Raw genomic sequence first — 17,734 nt, 5'->3', positions numbered from 1 at the left:
CATTCCTGCAAATGAGGAAACTATTGGCAAGAAACGAAGGATGATAATCCATTGGAAAAATCTTACCGTGTTAATAAATTTATTTTATTTATTCTTGCCTCTTAAAAAGCATGAAATATCTCTTGTCCTCCTGAACTCTCACATCCTATATATTCTTCTTAAAAAATAAATCTTCGTGTTCTTTTTGATCATTTCATTTGTTATTTTCAAGCTCTTAATGCTCTGGATAATATGAATTAGGAATTTACGCCCAATAATTATAATTAATGTAAGTTTATGTGTTTTAATCAAGAGAATAAACATACAAGAAATTGTATTATCGATATGCTAATGATTCATCATGATCCAGACAAGGTTTTCAAGCTTTACCCAGTCTTCTCAGAAGAAAAAAGAAAGGAAAAAAGAAGCAGCCTTTTGTGGACAGATTCAAGCGTTAACGTGGTTGACATGATCACTACTTTTAAATTTATTTTTTGTTTAGTTTAATATGGGTATCCGAATAAATTTATATATATTTTAATTAATTTTATAAATTTTAAAATTAATAATTATATAAATTTTTAATAATCATCAGCTTCCCATATAAAATCAGAAAAGCACAGTACTTTTAAATCTTAAGAAGACAAAAACAAGACTGGAAAGATAAGAAAAAAATTAAAAATAAAATCAGCATGTATTTATTTAATTAATATCAGATTGTCATATTCAAATATTTGTTAAATCTATTTCACATAATAAAACATGGCACGTTTCAAGATTCTTATCCTTCTCTGTGTGCCACGTATTATTATTGTTATTATTTATCATAATTAGGAAAGGGTCACGTAGGATTGCTTTTACAATCACGTCATCAATTGTATTAATTACTAGGAGCAAAACCCATGCTTACAAGGACCCAGTGCGGGGTCGGCCCGGCTCAAGATTCAAAAAGCTGTGGGTGGACGAGTTGATCTATTTGTTGTCGAGTCAATCCAAGCTGTAATTTTTTTAATAAAAAAATGATATATTTTGTAATATTAAGAGGATGGAAGTTGCCACGAAAATAAATTTGTGTATGTTTAGTATTGTATTTATGTGTTATTTTAAGAAATTAGATGCCAATTTCTCGACCCTTGAATTTAAAAAATAATAATTAAATATTATAAAGATTTAATAAACTAATTACAAAATATTCATAATTTAATAAACAAGCGAGCTTCACAAGAATTTGAGAATAATCACCTTAGATATCACCATAGAAATCATGATTAAAAAAACATTTTAATTTTATTGAAATCCTAAAGCTTATAGAAAATTATAATGATAAACTTGGTATATTTATTCTAAAAAAAAAGCTCCCCATCAAAATATCGGATAATTATTCAGCTTATTGAAATGAAATTTAATTTTGTTTTTCACATGTATTTACGTATCTGACCTCTAACCTGGAATTTCCAGGTCCGCCCCTGGATAAGTATATATACACGTCAGAAGTGAAGCTTATGTGGATGTACACCAGACATCTTGACTAGTCTTTTTCCCTGTTTAAATCTCACTTGCGCTTGACCTGAGGAAGCTGAAGAATAATAAAACGCTGAAATCGGTGTGATAATTTTTTTATTTAAATTTATTTTTTTAAATTATTTTAATGTGTTGATGCTAAAAATAATTTATAAAAAATAAAAAATATTTTAATATATTTCCAAACTAAAAGTATTTTAAAAATTAACTTTTATATTATATTTTTAATCATTATAAATTAATTAAAAAACATTTCATTTATCCTTATTTTAACTTAATCTTAAAATTTTCATAACTGCTTCTTTATCATAAAATATCTAACATAAATCCTTTGTAAAATACCAAGAAAAAACTCAAAAAAATAAAAATAAAAGAGGGTGAGCCTTCTAGCTAGATTCAAGTGTTAATGTGATCAACATGATTACTACTTGTAAGACATTGAAAAGATGGAGAAGATAACAATTATTTTTTGAAAAAAAACCAACATTCAACTATTCAATATAAAATATAAATATTTAATTAAATTCTTTTAAATGTATCAAAACCAAACATATATAGAAGATAAAAAAATATATTATTTCGTGATAACATGATTACTATTTGTAAAACATTGAAAAGATGGAAAAGGAAATATAAAATATACATAGTGAAGCATTTGTTAAGTATAAATATTTAATTAAATTCTTCTAAAAATACCAAACCACGCAATATAAAAAATACATTTTTAAAATTATATAAAAATATTATTTTAATACATATACAAGTTAATAAAAAAAATATACAAATTAATCCAAAAATATTCTTACCTTGGAAAAATGTAGCAGTCGGGATGGAATATTGTTGAAATATATATAAAACAGTTTACTTTTTTTTTTTAATAATATTAAATATTATAAAATTATATTACTATATTACGAAAAAATGTTAGGGGAGGAAAAACGCGAAGAATCACACACACAATAAGAGGAAAAAGTCCTCCACAATCACACAGTAAAAAAACAGACAAGAGAACGAGAAAGAAACTGAAGAGAGAAAGAGAGGAGAATGGAGAGAAGCGCCGTCTTTGGTGGTCTGCAACCAAATTACCCTCTTTACCCCTCACGCAACTCCTCCTCCCTTCCTTTCTCAGACCACCGCACTAGACTTCCAAATTTCTCTCCTCCTCCCTCTCTCTCTCTCAAGGTAATTAGATGCCCTTCTCTTTTCCTCCACCCCCCCTCTCTCTCTTGAATGTTTATCTGTATGATTATTTTTTTTGTGGTTTCTGGGCAGCTACAAAAGCAGGTTTCTTCTTGTTTTAAGGCTGTGTCTCCTTTTAAGCGTGGAGCTGCGTTTTCTGATATACACAGGTGTGTTCTGTTCTGTTGTCTTTGTTGCTGCTCTTAGAGATTTGTTTGAATATGTTGTTGTGATGCCAAGCCATGCTTTTGTGGTTTGTTCTGGCAGTGAAACATTTGAATTAGCTGACATAGACTGGGATAACCTTGGATTTGCATACGTTCCCACTGATTATATGTATACAATGAAATGCACTAAAGGTGGAAACTTTTCCAAAGGCGAATTACAGAGATATGGAAACATTGAACTGAACCCTTCTGCTGGCGTCTTAAATTATGGCCAGGTTTATGTATTTATTTTTTAAATTGTATGTCTTTAATTGAAAGGGATCACGGATGTGGGCTGTGGGATCCCATTTAATTTCATTTTGGGTTCATTTTACATCTTATTGTGTCTCCTGACTCAAGATTATCACATTGTTCCCTTTCTTCTATTTTTCTTGACTTTAGGGATTGTTTGAAGGTCTGAAAGCCTACAGGAAAGAAGATGGTAACCTTCTTCTATTTCGTCCTGAGGAAAATGCTATGCGGATGATAATGGGTGCAGAGAGGATGTGCATGCCATCACCGACAATTGATCAGTTTGTGGATGCAGTAAAGGCAACTGTTTTAGCAAACAAACGTTGGGTAAGTTGTAAATTGAATATTGGCACACCTTTATTTTTCTCTCCTATTGATACTTGAAGCTGGATTGTTAAAGTGTAAATGTTCCATTTCAGGTTCCTCCTCCAGGTAAAGGTTCCTTATATATCAGACCATTGCTAATGGGGAGTGGAGCTGTTCTTGGTCTAGCACCTGCTCCTGAGTATACCTTTCTAATTTATGTTTCACCGGTGGGGAACTATTTTAAGGTTGGTTTTCTTCTTGAACTGGGGTTTCTGGCACAGTGTGATCAATTCTGTTTCAGCTTCAGACAAGATATTTCTCCATTAAGTTTTGAGTTACTGTTTCACTCTCATATTTGAATATGCAGGTCCATTATTTAGAATTTTTTGTCTTAAAAGTACAATCACGTTTCTGCTTCTGAACTAAATGAGGTCATATTCTATTCAAGTGAAGAAGTGCATTTTAGAAATTAGCATTAAATCAATTAATTTTAGGTTGATGTTCAAAAAGTAATTCATGTACTGTGGCAAAAAATTCAATGACAATAAATGGTAAGCCCCACCAGTTTAGTCTTTCTGCGAGGCTGTGTTTTGCATACAAGTATATATATGGTCAAGTCTACAAGTTATGAAGATTCACTTCATTTTGTGTGAATGGTCAAAATTATCCTTTTTTGGTTTGGAGGTTGTAAGAGAGCATTCATGCTAGTGTTTTATAATCCACATATGTTGTCAAGCTTTTAGTCAATGATGATTTGTTGTTGCTTTTTAGTGGATTTATGATAATTCGCTTCCCATTTCTCTCTCATGTTTCTCATGTTGGTGGGGATGACACATCGTTCTCCAGTCATTAATGTAAGCCTATTGCATATATCTGATGCCAGGAAGGTGTGGCACCAATTCATTTAATTGTGGAGCATGAACTTCATCGAGCAACTCCTGGTGGCACTGGAGGTGTGAAGACTATAGGGAATTATGCTGCGGTAAGTGAGCCAAAAGTTTTGGTTCCTTGTCAAATTTGTTGACCTTATTGGAAGTAGTTTATTAATTTCCTACAAGTTTTATCTTTCTATAATTTTGTGTTTTATATTGCCTGGTGCAATTTCTTTGTGCATCAATAGCTAGAAGTGTAAATTTGATTCTTATTTTTTTGTTGTTGAATTTGATCTGAAGATTTTTTTTTATTGTTACCTTTTTAATCTTCAGTAACTATTTTTAGTCAATACTTATTCTTTTGTTGTCTTTATTTTCACTCATAGGTTCTCAAGGCACAATCTGCTGCAAAAGCCAGAGGTTTTTCTGATGTTTTATATCTTGATTGTGTACATAAAAAGTATCTAGAAGAGGTTTCCTCTTGCAACATTTTTGTTGTGAAGGTATTGTGGATATGGCAGCTCTTATTTTATGTAAATCTTTCTTTTGTATTCAATAGTTGTATCATTACTTCTACCTAATTTTTTATGTTGAATGGTGTGTTATATATAGCCCAGAGAAGCTGTTTCCTGGCTGCTAATAGTGCTTTCAATCATTTGTTTTTGTATGAATCATGGTCGGTGGATATGCTAAATAAACCATGCTCTACATTTTCTTTTAAGTTGTGCACAAGTGTCATGATCATTATGCCCCAGCTTCGGTAGGTGAGCTGCTTCAGCATCATAAATTAAGAGCTGTCCATTGAAACTTCTTAGCACTCAGTCACTGACACGTTGGAGAATCCCATTCATAGTGTTCTGAACACTGTTGCGTAATTATTAGAATTAGAAATCTTGGAGAAATGCCTTTTCTCATAATAAGATTCTTTCTGATTGTTGGATTTTGATGCACACATGCTTTAGGCATTTTTTTTTTAAATTCTCATGCATTTCTGCTTATTATAATCACCCTTGCAAACAACGATTATCTTTAGTTTGCTAGAAAATTATATCTGGTGTTAATTAAACACATGAGTGGGTACATTTGTGAAAGCTATCAATTAGTAGGTATTTTCATTCTGTTCCAGTTGTGTTTAGATTATAGTTCATGTGCCTTGCTGCTGGATATGATTTTGGCTGTTTGGAATATGCTAAGCATTCTATGGGGCTTGGTTTCTTGTTGCAATATGCTAAGCATGTTATAATGTCATTGAATACGTTGTCTTATTTAGTTTACCATCTTTAACATTTTTATTGGTCTGCTTTCTCTGATTTGATCTTGAATGTGTCTGTTATTTGGTGAAATAATTGCATTAAAGGGTTTTTTTGGGTCTTATTTCAAGTCCATTGTTCTTAGAGGTAATAAGTGCTGATAGATTCTCACTTCTTTTCTTAGGGTAACAGCATCTCCACTCCTGCAATAAAGGGGACAATCCTACCAGGAATTACAAGGAAGAGCATAATTGATGTTGCTCGAAGCCAAGGATTTCAGGTACTTGTGCTGCGGTTATGAAGATCATTCTAACTTGTGATATTAGAGGATCGATATCTTGATTTTGTTCTAGATAGTGACATCCTCGCACAACATATACAATGATAGCCAATTCTAGGTTCATTGTGCTTGTAATCTATGCATTTGTTTGTTTTGTGGAGCTAGCTTGAAAGGCTTACGAAGTGTCTTGTCAATTAACCCCCTCAACCAAAGTTATTAAACTTGATCCAGTTCCTAGGCTGGGAGGGTTAACCTGGGTTGACCCCGGTTGACCCATTTTCTTTTAAATAAAAGCATAAAAAAGACATAGTTGTAAAGGTTGCATGTCAATCCGGGTTTTTGAACAAGTCAAACTGGGTCAATTCCTTCCTCATTTTTCTTTAACTAGTACCGGTCTAGGCCCTGGTCGGCCTGGTCTTGGAGTCAACGCACTGGGCTTGTCCAACTATACCCTCAACTTTCATAGCATCTAAAATTTTTCCTTTCTGTCTATTCCATAAAACTAATGGAAACTAGGAAACCATACATGAGAGGCAGATACTCCCTAGCATGACTCACAAAACAAAAACAGAAACTTGTAGCCAAAAGTGTTGTCTAGTTTGTGTTCTTGTGTTACACTCTTATTATCTAACAATTTTTTGTCCAGTTGTTATACCTGCATGTCTAGGAATGTGTTTGTGCCATTGTAGACTAGTGAAAATTTTTAGAGTACTCTAGGAGTAACTACCAATACTTACTCCATGAGACCACTTTGAAGAGAGAGATGATGAAAGGGAATCATGTCTGGACCCACCAAATGTGATGAGTATTATTTCCATCTGGGTTCAAATATTTTTTCATTCTCATGTTTCTCTCTCTCTCTCTCTCTCTCATGTAGAATAAGTATTGGTAGTTATTCCTGAAGTCTGAAATTTCTCAGATACTAGTAGTGTACTTGTATTGGTGCTTTGTCTTATTTGCATGCTTTGTTGTTTCGAAGCCAAATCCTGTGTATTTGCATTATAGGGGGGCACTCCTGCAAAGCTATATTCAGGGAGAAATATATGTTTTTAGGACTATTGCCTCTGGATGAGACAGATGGTCAGAAGTAGAGGATGTGGTTGAAGACATGGAGATTGAGGGGGTTACAAAGTTTCAGGGAAGAATGGACGGTAAGGACTTGGATGATGCGCTTTAGTGAAAGATGAACATGCAGTTAATATGGTCTCCCCAATTCCCACTAACAAGGTTGTAGTGATTTGCTTGGAGCATAATGTGATTGCAAGTCTAGTAGGTTTAACTTTATCTTTTGGTGTGTTTGGAAAATGCAAAAGAAACGAGGAATCGTGTAAGCTTGATGTTGATTTAGGTGACAATTTTCATGGCAGTCAGCATATAGCTGGGAGTGAAGTGATAGGTGGAAGTCAAGTCATCAGAGGTAGTCAAGTTATAGGTGACAGTCATTTCCTTTGAGGCAATCTGGTGATAGGTGCAAGTAAAGTGGGATGTAGTTGTGAGGTACACATAGTGGGAAGGGTGCATCCAATAGTAAGATTGTGGACCTGACTTTAATTAAGACTGATAAGACTCCTGATTCTGATGATGATAATATTTCTTATGAAAATTTAGATGAAAGAATGTTGGGCTGATCCTCTTAACAAAGGAGACTGGTTTGAAGTGATCACCAGCTTTGGGAGTTCGAAGTTCAAAGGTTGCTGGGTGGTTTAATTTTGTCTGAGTTTTTTTTTAACAAACTCATGATTTAGAAATTTGGTTTTGGACTAGTGTATGATGTTTTGTCTTTTTTTTTCTTTTCTTTTTTGGGGGTGGTGGTTGTTGGGGGTGGGGATGTATTGATGTCTTTTAAGCTTATTTGAGAGTCTATGAATTCTAGTTTCACTGGCCAAAAACTTGCTGCCAAAATAGGACTATTATTTTTAGGATGGGAGGGAAAATTAGTGCGATGAAAGTTGAGGAAGGTTAATTGGTACAAATTGAACTTCCTTTTTGGGTGGTGTTTTGACACCCCATAAACCTGGGTGAACGTGGGGTTGGGGGGATTGTTTCTAACCCTTTTTAGTTTGTTCAAGACTGCTTGTGATTTATTTATTCAAGCGATGGAGCTTGCTCATGAGAATATTCGATGAAATAGTGCTTGCTCATGAGAATATTCGATGAAATAGTGCAATGAAATAGCCCACCCCTTATGGTTGTTTTTTTGCTTTCTTTGTCCAGTATTTCATTTTCAATGATTTCCAGCTAGCTCGACCTAGGGTTGTGTGGGCTTGAACATTTAAGAGGTCCAATTGCTTAGGGTGTCCAAACGAGGTTCAAAGATACTCAGTTTTAAAAGTCGTCATTCTGAATGTTCTAGTATACCAATAATCTGCTTAAGTTGGGTCCTCCCCTTGCCTGTACTTAATTCTTTAAATGTGATAGGTGCTTCTGTATGCCAAAAGTTTCATAGCTACGTTTCATGGTAAAAAGTGTTCTATTTCTCTCCCTCGTAATGTCTTGGCAGTCTCTGAGTTTGCTCTGTTGACTTTTCCTAATCTTCTTTATCAAGTTTTACTAGGAATTTCATTTGGTTATATTTGATTCTATGAATGACTCTGCCACAATTCTTCTGTCACTAACCTCCTTCAGACCCAAACATGTTCTGCATGTTGCTATTGGTATAAACTCAGGAGTCCATTTTGTTGACAAGTCATATCAACCATGCATGACAACTGATAAGCATGTGCTGGTTAGTCCAACCTTTTGAAATTCCATGTATTCCAATGCACTGATTTTAGTGGTGCCTAGCTCATCCCTTCACAATTCCAACTCTCCCACTTTCTCTACCTGGCACTTTACCTAATTGATAAAATTTTGTGTATCTATGCTAATAGTGCAATAATTATGCCATGAGAGGTCATGGATGCCTTACTACTCAAAAGAATTATTTGCCTTACTAATGCTGATATGGTAAATGCAGGTTGAGGAACGGCTTGTGACAGTAGATGAATTGCTTGATGCTGATGAGGTTTTTTGTACTGGAACAGCTGTTGTTGTGTCACCTGTGGGAAGCATCACCTACAAGGGTAAAAGGTAAATCCTGTAACCTCATCAGTGATCTTGACGTTGAAACGGGGAGAAAAGTTTCTTTTTTTGGCATCTGGTAATTGAGAGGAGACAATGTTTGGAAGTCTATCTTTGTACTCGTCTCATTGAAGTACTATCCATTTTGCATCTAGAGTTAAAATGATTATGTATATATACTGTTTTTGGACATAGAACATTAAATAGTTCAGCGATGAAGTGTATAATGGATAGGCTTATGGTTAGCATGAGCATGACTCAGTATGATTACACTATTAGTACACCTAAGGATAAACTGCAATTTCTGTAAACCTTCACTTTTCTCAATCAAGTAATTGGATTTTATTTTATTTTATTTTGTTTTTGTATATACTGACCTTTTCGATTGTGTCAATCAAGTACTTCCATAAAAAGCCACTATTTTTCCCATCTAGTTTGCATTGACAGTAAAAGGTCATGTTTCAACAACACATGATTCTGATCGAAAACAATTTTTGCTTTATTCAACACTTTTAAGGAAAAACCAATAATAACACAAATGCACATGTATTTTGTCAATAATATATGAGGCAGTTAAGAGCACATTTGCTGTTTCTTATATGGTACATTTGCTGTTTCTTACATGGTACCTTTGACGTGTTTGGTATACAAGTTGCCTTTTCCATTTGGAGAGAAGGGAGAAAAATGCGCAACATGTTTATGGACAGCATAAAGTGGTTTTTCATATGATGTTTCAATATTTCTTTCTTTGCATAATTCTTTCTACCCTTCTCACAAGCAAACTCAAAATTATCAAACACATCTGTATAAACAACCACCCTTAGACAACAAAACCCATCAGTTTCCCTATGTTTCTTTTTTTTTTTTGTTCACCCCCATCCTCTATTTCTTTAATTTGGTGACTTCTCAAGTGTCCAATTAAATGACCAGCAGGTTAGATCATATATTTTAAGATTAATTGCTAGTTTGAGTAGTGGAATTAAACTCAAGATTTGGTTTTGGTTCACACGCAATGATGGATGAGTTTTGATGAAAGGTGGTTTCAGTGTCATCAAGAGCAACTAATTTAGGTGGCAATGGTGGTTTGGTATAAAAGCCGTAGTCTAGTGAGCTTTCTTGTGCATTTTGCAACATTGGATGGCAATTTATGTAACTTTTCCTCTTGTGCAGGGTGCCTTATGGTAAAGAAGGTTTTGGTGCTGTCTCGCAACAACTCTATAGTGTGCTAACCAAGCTACAGATGGGCCTTATAGAGGACAAGATGAATTGGACTGTGGAGCTGAGTTAGGCGTACTGCAGTGATCGAATTAGTAGAGGAAGCACAAACCGTATCCATTTTCTGGCAGTTCAAGAGGTGTCAACTTAGTCTGCTTTTTTCTTGGTAACATGTAGATAGGTTTTCCAGATTGTTGTTCAGTGCTTTTTTCCATCACGACGTGTGACATGATAGTTGTGTCTTCAAACGTCTGGAGTTATACTCTATTGATAACTGTATTAAGGGTAATAATGAAGGTGTTCCTGGATGGTATTGTCAGCCTGAGCTAATTTCCACCATGTTGCATGGTTAGCTCATTTCTTTGAAGAAATTTAATGCTTCCGCTGTCAATTCATAATATAGAAATCTGACTGTTTACCAAAGGAGTTTTGAGGGGAGCGATGCTCATGTTAAATGATTTTCAGGCCGCCAATATTATAAAGCGTAGCACTCCACCTTGATTCCAACAGAGTTGCAATTCATTTCTGTTTTTAGGTTTCCATCCATCCCTAGATAAAAAATATTATCCCGTGTTTTGATAGTTCTAAAACACAACATCAAGTTGAGAGAGGAGAGGAAGGAAGACTAGTTGAAAAGGGAGAGGAGAGAGCTTTCGGCTGGCTATATTTCTAGCTATAAAAGGAAGATCCAAGTGTCACTGAGTTTGTCTTGTGAAAATGAGTTTAATGAAGGTGGCTGGTAGATTGAAATTATTTTGAGCTTTTAAGTTGATTAGAGTATGTTTCGGCCTTCTAAGATTTTCTTCATTAAAACATGTTGAGATTCGAGTTTGATATTCCAATAATTAGATGAAAAATAAAATAAAATGCATGATAGTATATTCATATAGGCGAATGACATTTCTACTGTGTGTTTTTATTTTCAAGTATATATGAACTTAATATATGTAATTTGTTTTTTTTTTAAATTGCTACCGAATATTCAATAAGAATAAATTATCTATTTTATTATTTTCATATAATAGTTTCTTTACATATTTTTTTTTTTTTGCAAATTAACTATTCTTTTGTATTTTTTTCATATAACCGCATAAAAATCTCTCTCTCTGTCTGTCTCTCTCTCTCTCTCTCTCTCTCTCTCTCACACACACACACACACACACACTGTTTTTCTAACCAAAAGATATAGTAGAGTTTCTAGTGTTTAGACATGTAATAATAAGAAACCCAATATTTTCAATTGCAGTCAAATACCACAGCTAGGTCTACGCGGAACTTGTCTTCTCTTTGTATTTACCATACGCACCCATCCATCTCTTTCTTCTTCCAAGTAGCCTGAGACCTCGTAGTGCATGAAGGATCAAAAGGCATTAAAACGCGTTCAGACTTGCTTTTTACGGCAGGTTATATATATATATATCTAATTAAGTGGAGGTGCTTTAATTATGTTGACTTGATTATTTCAGTCTCGGGAAAGCTCCTTCTCTCTGGTCGCCCAAGGCTTGGTCACCGTCATGTTCAGTGACATGCTGTGAGACGAGTAAGCTTTCACCAAAATTTGTTCACACAATCAATGACATTTACTCACTATTTTCTTTTTTTCTTTAAAAAAATTCATAAATTCAGCATGGGATTCTATTCGTCGTGGTTTCAGGCCTTGTATGGTCGAAATTGGTATTGATTTATGTGCAAGTTATTCTTGGAGAAGTTCTTCGAGTGACCAGAGGTGGAGCCTAGCATTTAGTTTTGCATAGGCCAACAATGTTATACAACAAAAGTCGCGCCAACGTACATGATGTAATTTTTGTGTAATATTAAAGTTTAATCTCTAAAATAAATGAGCAGAAAATCATTAATATTCTACAGTTTGCCTAGCGTAAAAGAATGAGATTAAACAATAACTATTTTGTCATTAGCTAAGAGACGAAGTAATTGAAAGAAGTATAATTAAGTACTGACTTTTAACTCGAACATCAAAATGGTTTTCAGTTTTAAAACAAGAAAGTTTGTTCAAGCCAGTAAAGTTAGAATGATTGTAATATATTCTCCGATCCAAGATAAGGGAAGTTTTACTAGCAATATTTATTTATGGACTTGAGAGGGCTTGAATCTAGGTCCCAACTTTCTTTCTACAATTGAATAACTAACCTAGAGGCTAGAAGGAAACCAAGACATGTCAACTAATGTCTTAATTTGCAAATCTTTTGGAAACCATCAAGATCCTGCCTGGTCTCTTCTAGGATTTGCCCCTGAGATGGACCATGGCCAATTTGGAGAAGAGTTGCCAATATTCAAGGAGGGACAACTAAGGTTATGAAGTTTGTTTTCATGGTAGGTATGTATCTTGTCTTAAATGTAGTTTTAAAGTGGTTGGTTAATTAATGCACAAATAATTTAGCATGGTTGAAATCCTACTTATTTTTTTTTAAAATCGTAATAGTTATTATAATATCAAAATTAAACAAACTCTCATAGAGGATGAGCACTCTTTTTTATTCCTTTTACTTTGTTATATTTATACTGAAATATTCCATAAACTTCAGGGATGAAATAAAGATTTATACTTCTTAGGAAATGGACTGAAATAAATCTCAACCAGGGATCGAAACAGTAATGAAAGTTAATCGAACAAATCAAAAGTTTTAGGTGGGATTGATTTAGAAAGCAAAAATCTAAATTAGCCCCATTAATTACGAAGGGTGACGCATGCAAAAGACAATTAAGCAAATTTAATCATAAAAGAAATGTTCTAGAAACTTGTCAATGCAAACAACAGCAAGGTTCCACTATAAAATTAATATTAATTAACTATAGGAATTTTCATTGACGATAGAAAAGTACCTCGGGGAGGCATCTCTAGCTAGAAAATGCCTCGAGAAAATGGAGTTTTGAGCTCATGTGTTTGTTGGGTAAGAAAATACTGTCAGATAAGACTCTTTCAAAGTAAAAAAGGTGCCAAGATCTCTCGCACACAATTAAATAACATGAGAGAAGGTGGCCTACCAAGAAGACCATTTCCTTCCGAGTTGACAAACTTGTTCACGCAGATACAGTGACAATTCAATCCATCAAGAAAGATCAAAACCGAGGAACTTTCTTTCTGTTTTTTAAAACAATGCCGTCATTGACATGTACCCTAGCCAGCTTGAAGCCGTTTAATTCGTCTTGCAATTGAAATTACGATTACTTGGATTTCAAACAATATATTGAGCATTAAAAAAAATTAAAATTAGTGTTTTTCAAGTTCAAAAATCATGGTTTTAAATTGTAGAAAAAACCCTGGTTTGCTAAATACTGAATATATATATTAATGATTGTTATTGAATAATCTCTTATGAGAAAAATAAACCATATAACAATATTCTTAATAGTTTTAGATCTAGATATTTTATAAGAGATTAAAAGTTACATGGCTAAGAAAATTCAACTATTATTAGAATTTTTTAAACTAAATATATATAAATAAAATTCAAGATTTCTAAATAAATTGAAGAATAGCTCTGAACAACTATTTCTAGATCTAATACTAACCTCGTCTAATCTAATAATAGCTTGCTGACCCCATAAAAAATTCATTTAATTCCCCCCTACTTTTTTCTTCTTGGATTTGGACTTCTTGATCTGACATAAAAATTATTTATTAATATTATTTGCTAGTTTCCATGTAAACTGAGATTGCTATTTTTGTTGATTTTCCAGATTCAAATTTTAAGACCCACGAATGTATTAAATTCATTTGAATGAATAAAACCCTAACATATACAGAGGATGCATATTCAAGGTTATATCATGAACACCCAAATTGATTTTTAAAATAATTTTTCTATCATGAATGCAAGAAATCGTATAAAATGCCAAGAAAGTGTAAAAGACAAGCAGCAAGGTCTCCATCGTGACTCAATGGATGGGACAGTGGACTTGCCTGTTCGTTACACATATTAGTAAAATAGCAGTACCATTGCATTCATGTCATGTCTGTGATTGCATTTAGGGTCCCAATTGGCATGCCTCTTTGGTCTCCCTTTGTATAGTTTGATTAAGTAATTAAACCCATCAATTATTGTCGTTACATTATAATTGATCTTTCTTTTAATTAAAAAATAATAAAGGTTTTTTACAATCAATATTAATTCTTTTTTATCTTATAAATAATCAGAAAAACACATTTCCATATTAATTTAATGCTTTTGAATTTAAGATTTCTTTTAGCAGCAGAAATCCAAGGCATTGATTCGAATTCCATGGTGAATTTTCTTTTTAGTTGGTTCCTCCGGTCACCAACCATCACTACATGCAGTAGTTTTTGATCATTCTAGAATGGCATTTGACTTTTTTACCTTTGTATTTAACATTTTTTACTTTCCTCATTCAATAATAATTTCAGAAAATAGCTAGAAAATACCAATTGTTTGCGATAATTGCTATTGAATATGGATAAACTCATTTTTTAAAGATTAATAATCAATAGATTTTATAGTATCTATGTTAGATCAATAAATATAATATAATTTTTTTTCTTTCAAATAATTTTATATCTTATTATTTCTTTATGTAAAATTCTTATAATACATTTTAATAAAACTTGTTGTTTATCTTCTTGTTTTTTCATTGAAAAAAATATTTACATCACGTCTTGTTATGCAACTTTTTTCACATACATTTACATCCTTTTATTTTATTTTATTTTTTGAAGTCTTTTCATAAATACAAGGTTACTTCTAAAAATCTAGCAAATCAATGTGGAATTGTGACACATCTTGGAAGTGATCTATCAGATTACATATCAACTTAGATTTTTATTAGTAATATAAACTCCTTCCACGAGACGTGTAGAATTACAAAATTACCTCTCTAATTGTTCAGGTCACTATAAAACAATTGGGACCAACAATTAGGGGCAATTTGGTCACTTCAAACATAAATTAATAATCGACTCTACTAGCACAATCCTATTATTCTAATCATACCGGTAATTGCATTCCGAATTCCAAGTTAAGAGGATCAATCCAAACTTTTTTTTAAAAAAAATAATATTAAAATAATATCGATTTTTTAACTCAGTTTTTTGTTTTACCGAGTTTTATTTCACATTTTCAATTTAGTTTTTTGATCGGTTTCTAAGCCGAGTCCATTTCTTACAATTAACATCAGTTGCTATTGGCTGATGTTAGATCCTACGTTGCCAAAGCCAAAGGAACTATTCAACCAATGTTTTTGAGGTTTGATCTGCTCTACTTAGCATTTAGCCAGGTCCACACAATTGCAGGGTCGTGATCATATGATCAATTCATATCATATCATGAGACACAATGGGTAAATTAGATTTGGGTATTATATATGAGAAAGAAGAAAGTCAAGAAGGGAGATGGGTGTGAATTAGTGGGTATCTTGAATAGATTCTGGACTAATAACAAGGACAAATAAGAAAAACCTAGCTCTACTGTTGTGCCTATTGTTAATTGAATCACCCACTATTCAATTCATAAAGTCTCCTCCTTTTTCTCATAAAGTCTTCTTTTTGAAAATCTTGACGAGTCTCCATGTTTCTCCTTGATCTCCAGCTACCATACAGTAGTTATAGTTAACATTTTCTCCCACACACTTGTGTGCGTGTCTCTGTATAAATAAGTAACGTTATATATCATTACCATTCTTCCCAAGGAGATACAAGAAAGGGAAGCTAGAGCTTTAACACAAAAACAAGAGAGCAAGAATCATGGGGAGAGCTCCTTGCTGTGACAAAGCCAACGTGAAGAAAGGTCCGTGGTCTCCCGAGGAAGATGCCATACTCAAGGCCTATATTGAGCAGCATGGAACGGGTGGCAATTGGATTGCCTTGCCACAGAAGATAGGTAACTGATATATATATGTACACAGATTGTTAATTTGCCTGTAATTTAGTTTATGTGATCATTAACTGACTAATTTATTTGCTGTATACAAGTAGGCCTGAAAAGGTGTGGCAAGAGTTGTCGACTTAGATGGTTGAATTATCTCCGTCCAAACATTAAACATGGAGGGTTTTCAGAGGAAGAAGATAACATTATTTGCAGTCTCTATATAAGTATTGGAAGCAGGTAATATAGTTAGTGCATTTTTCATGTGCAATATGCATCTATATCCATGATCCTAACAATAATTTGTTCGTATAATTAATGATATAGGTGGTCTATCATTGCTGCTCAGTTACCTGGTAGAACCGATAATGATATAAAAAACTACTGGAACACAAGGCTTAAGAAGAAGCTCTTAGGAAAACAGCGCAAGGAACAAGCAGCCCGGCGAGCTAGTCTCAAGCAAGAAATCATGACAAAGAGAGAAATAAATGAGAGCTTCATGGTTCCTGGGGCTATCCCTCATCAACAAAGCCCTTACTGGCCAGACGTACCAGCTCTAGTCATGAATCAAAACCAAGATTCTCATTTGATGGATCAAGAATCCATTAGGAACTTGCTGATCAAACTTGGTGGAAGATTTTCTGACAATAATCAAGAGTCAGCCCTATTCACTACAATCAACAATTACCCTCTTGACGGTTCAAGCAGACAAGATCAAGTACCATACACAAACTCCATAGATGTGCTTTCTTCTTCGGCACCCATGCGATCAATGGATAGTACCTGTTGCTCTCAATTTCCTAATAGCAACTACAACGGTCCAAATATGTGTCAAGCTGGACTTGAAAACTTGTTGGTCGAGCTAGGTGGATTGGTCTGTAGCAACCCACAACAAGTAGAAGGTTTGGATAGTTTCTATGGGATGGACATGGCTGCCAGTGGCAGCACGGGGGCTAGTTCTGCAGAAAGTAACAGCTGGGGACATATAAGCTCTCTTGGTTATCCTCAGCTTGTTTCTGACTATGAAACTTGCTTGCAAAGCATGCCACAAGATTCATCTTTTGAAGATTCAAGCTTCTTTGGGCCACAATGACAACACTAGCTATATACCAGTTTGTTCAGTTTATATATATATCTGTAGGAATTTGGAGTCTGGATTTCAGGAAAACTTGAGAATTTAATTTAGTCAAGAAATTTGTTTTTTTTTTTTTTTTTTTCCTGTGACTTTCACTTTCATTTTCACCACTTCATCGATCATTTTCCGGTTCATTAATGATAAGCAGCTAATTTCTTTCCATTTAATCCTCTTGATTTCTACTGTTTTGATTGAATTGCTTCATAGCAGAATGAATTAAGAGGAACTTAATTTGACACCATTCTTTTCGTTTTTTTAGGCTTAATTAACTATTAAATTGTATGTGAGAACCTGAACTCAATAATCATATACCACTTACTAGAAAAGGATTATAAATTAATTCTGTAAATAATTTAAATACATCATTAACTCAAATTTTACTATTCTAGATTATGTTAAATAGTAATACCAAACTATTATCAGACCTCAATCCTCACCGAGAAATTGAGTTTAAGTTTTTAGATTAAAATAGCATATTTTCATGAGTGGGGGCGCCACTAGACAACATTCATTGGTAAATGGGTTAAATCCAGGTTTATATTAGTGACTCAGAGCGATAGATAAAGATCAATGGAGCTGTGGAAGACTAGTGCTGTATTCTCTATTTCTTAAATGTAATGTAAAAAGGACAACAGGTGGAAT

General features: G+C 33.7%; 2 protein-coding genes across 3 annotated transcripts; both read left to right on the top strand.

The window, feature by feature from the left end:
* Positions 1-2,472: 2,472 nt before the first annotated feature.
* On the top strand, positions 2,473-10,543 carry BCAT3 (branched-chain aminotransferase 3). Its single transcript, XM_011033032.1, has 10 exons — positions 2,473-2,682; positions 2,773-2,849; positions 2,947-3,121; positions 3,288-3,464; positions 3,557-3,688; positions 4,327-4,425; positions 4,702-4,818; positions 5,750-5,845; positions 8,802-8,914; positions 10,076-10,543. Exons 1-10 carry the CDS (start codon positions 2,545-2,547, stop codon positions 10,191-10,193), a joined length of 1,242 nt encoding a protein of 413 aa, XP_011031334.1. The 5' UTR covers positions 2,473-2,544; the 3' UTR covers positions 10,194-10,543.
* Positions 10,544-15,747: 5,204 nt separating this feature from the next.
* On the top strand, positions 15,748-17,256 carry MYB84 (myb domain protein 84). Of its 2 annotated transcripts, none has more exons than XM_011033031.1 (3): positions 15,748-15,972; positions 16,068-16,197; positions 16,285-17,256. In XM_011033031.1, the coding sequence occupies exons 1-3, from the start codon at positions 15,837-15,839 to the stop codon at positions 17,048-17,050; spliced, it is 1,032 nt and encodes a 343-aa protein (XP_011031333.1). In that variant the 5' UTR covers positions 15,748-15,836; the 3' UTR covers positions 17,051-17,256. The 2 variants fall into 2 exon arrangements, with proteins under 2 accessions (XP_011031333.1, XP_011031332.1); XM_011033030.1 differs by having other exon boundaries at positions 16,065-16,197.
* Positions 17,257-17,734: the final 478 nt, after the last annotated feature.

Source organism: Populus euphratica, unplaced genomic scaffold, assembly GCF_000495115.2.
Source record: "Populus euphratica unplaced genomic scaffold, PopEup_1.0 scaffold21.1, whole genome shotgun sequence".
Taxonomy (NCBI): Eukaryota; Viridiplantae; Streptophyta; class Magnoliopsida; order Malpighiales; family Salicaceae; genus Populus; species Populus euphratica.
Note: the sequence above shows the minus strand (reverse complement) of the source record. Positions and strands in the feature narration are given on the sequence as shown.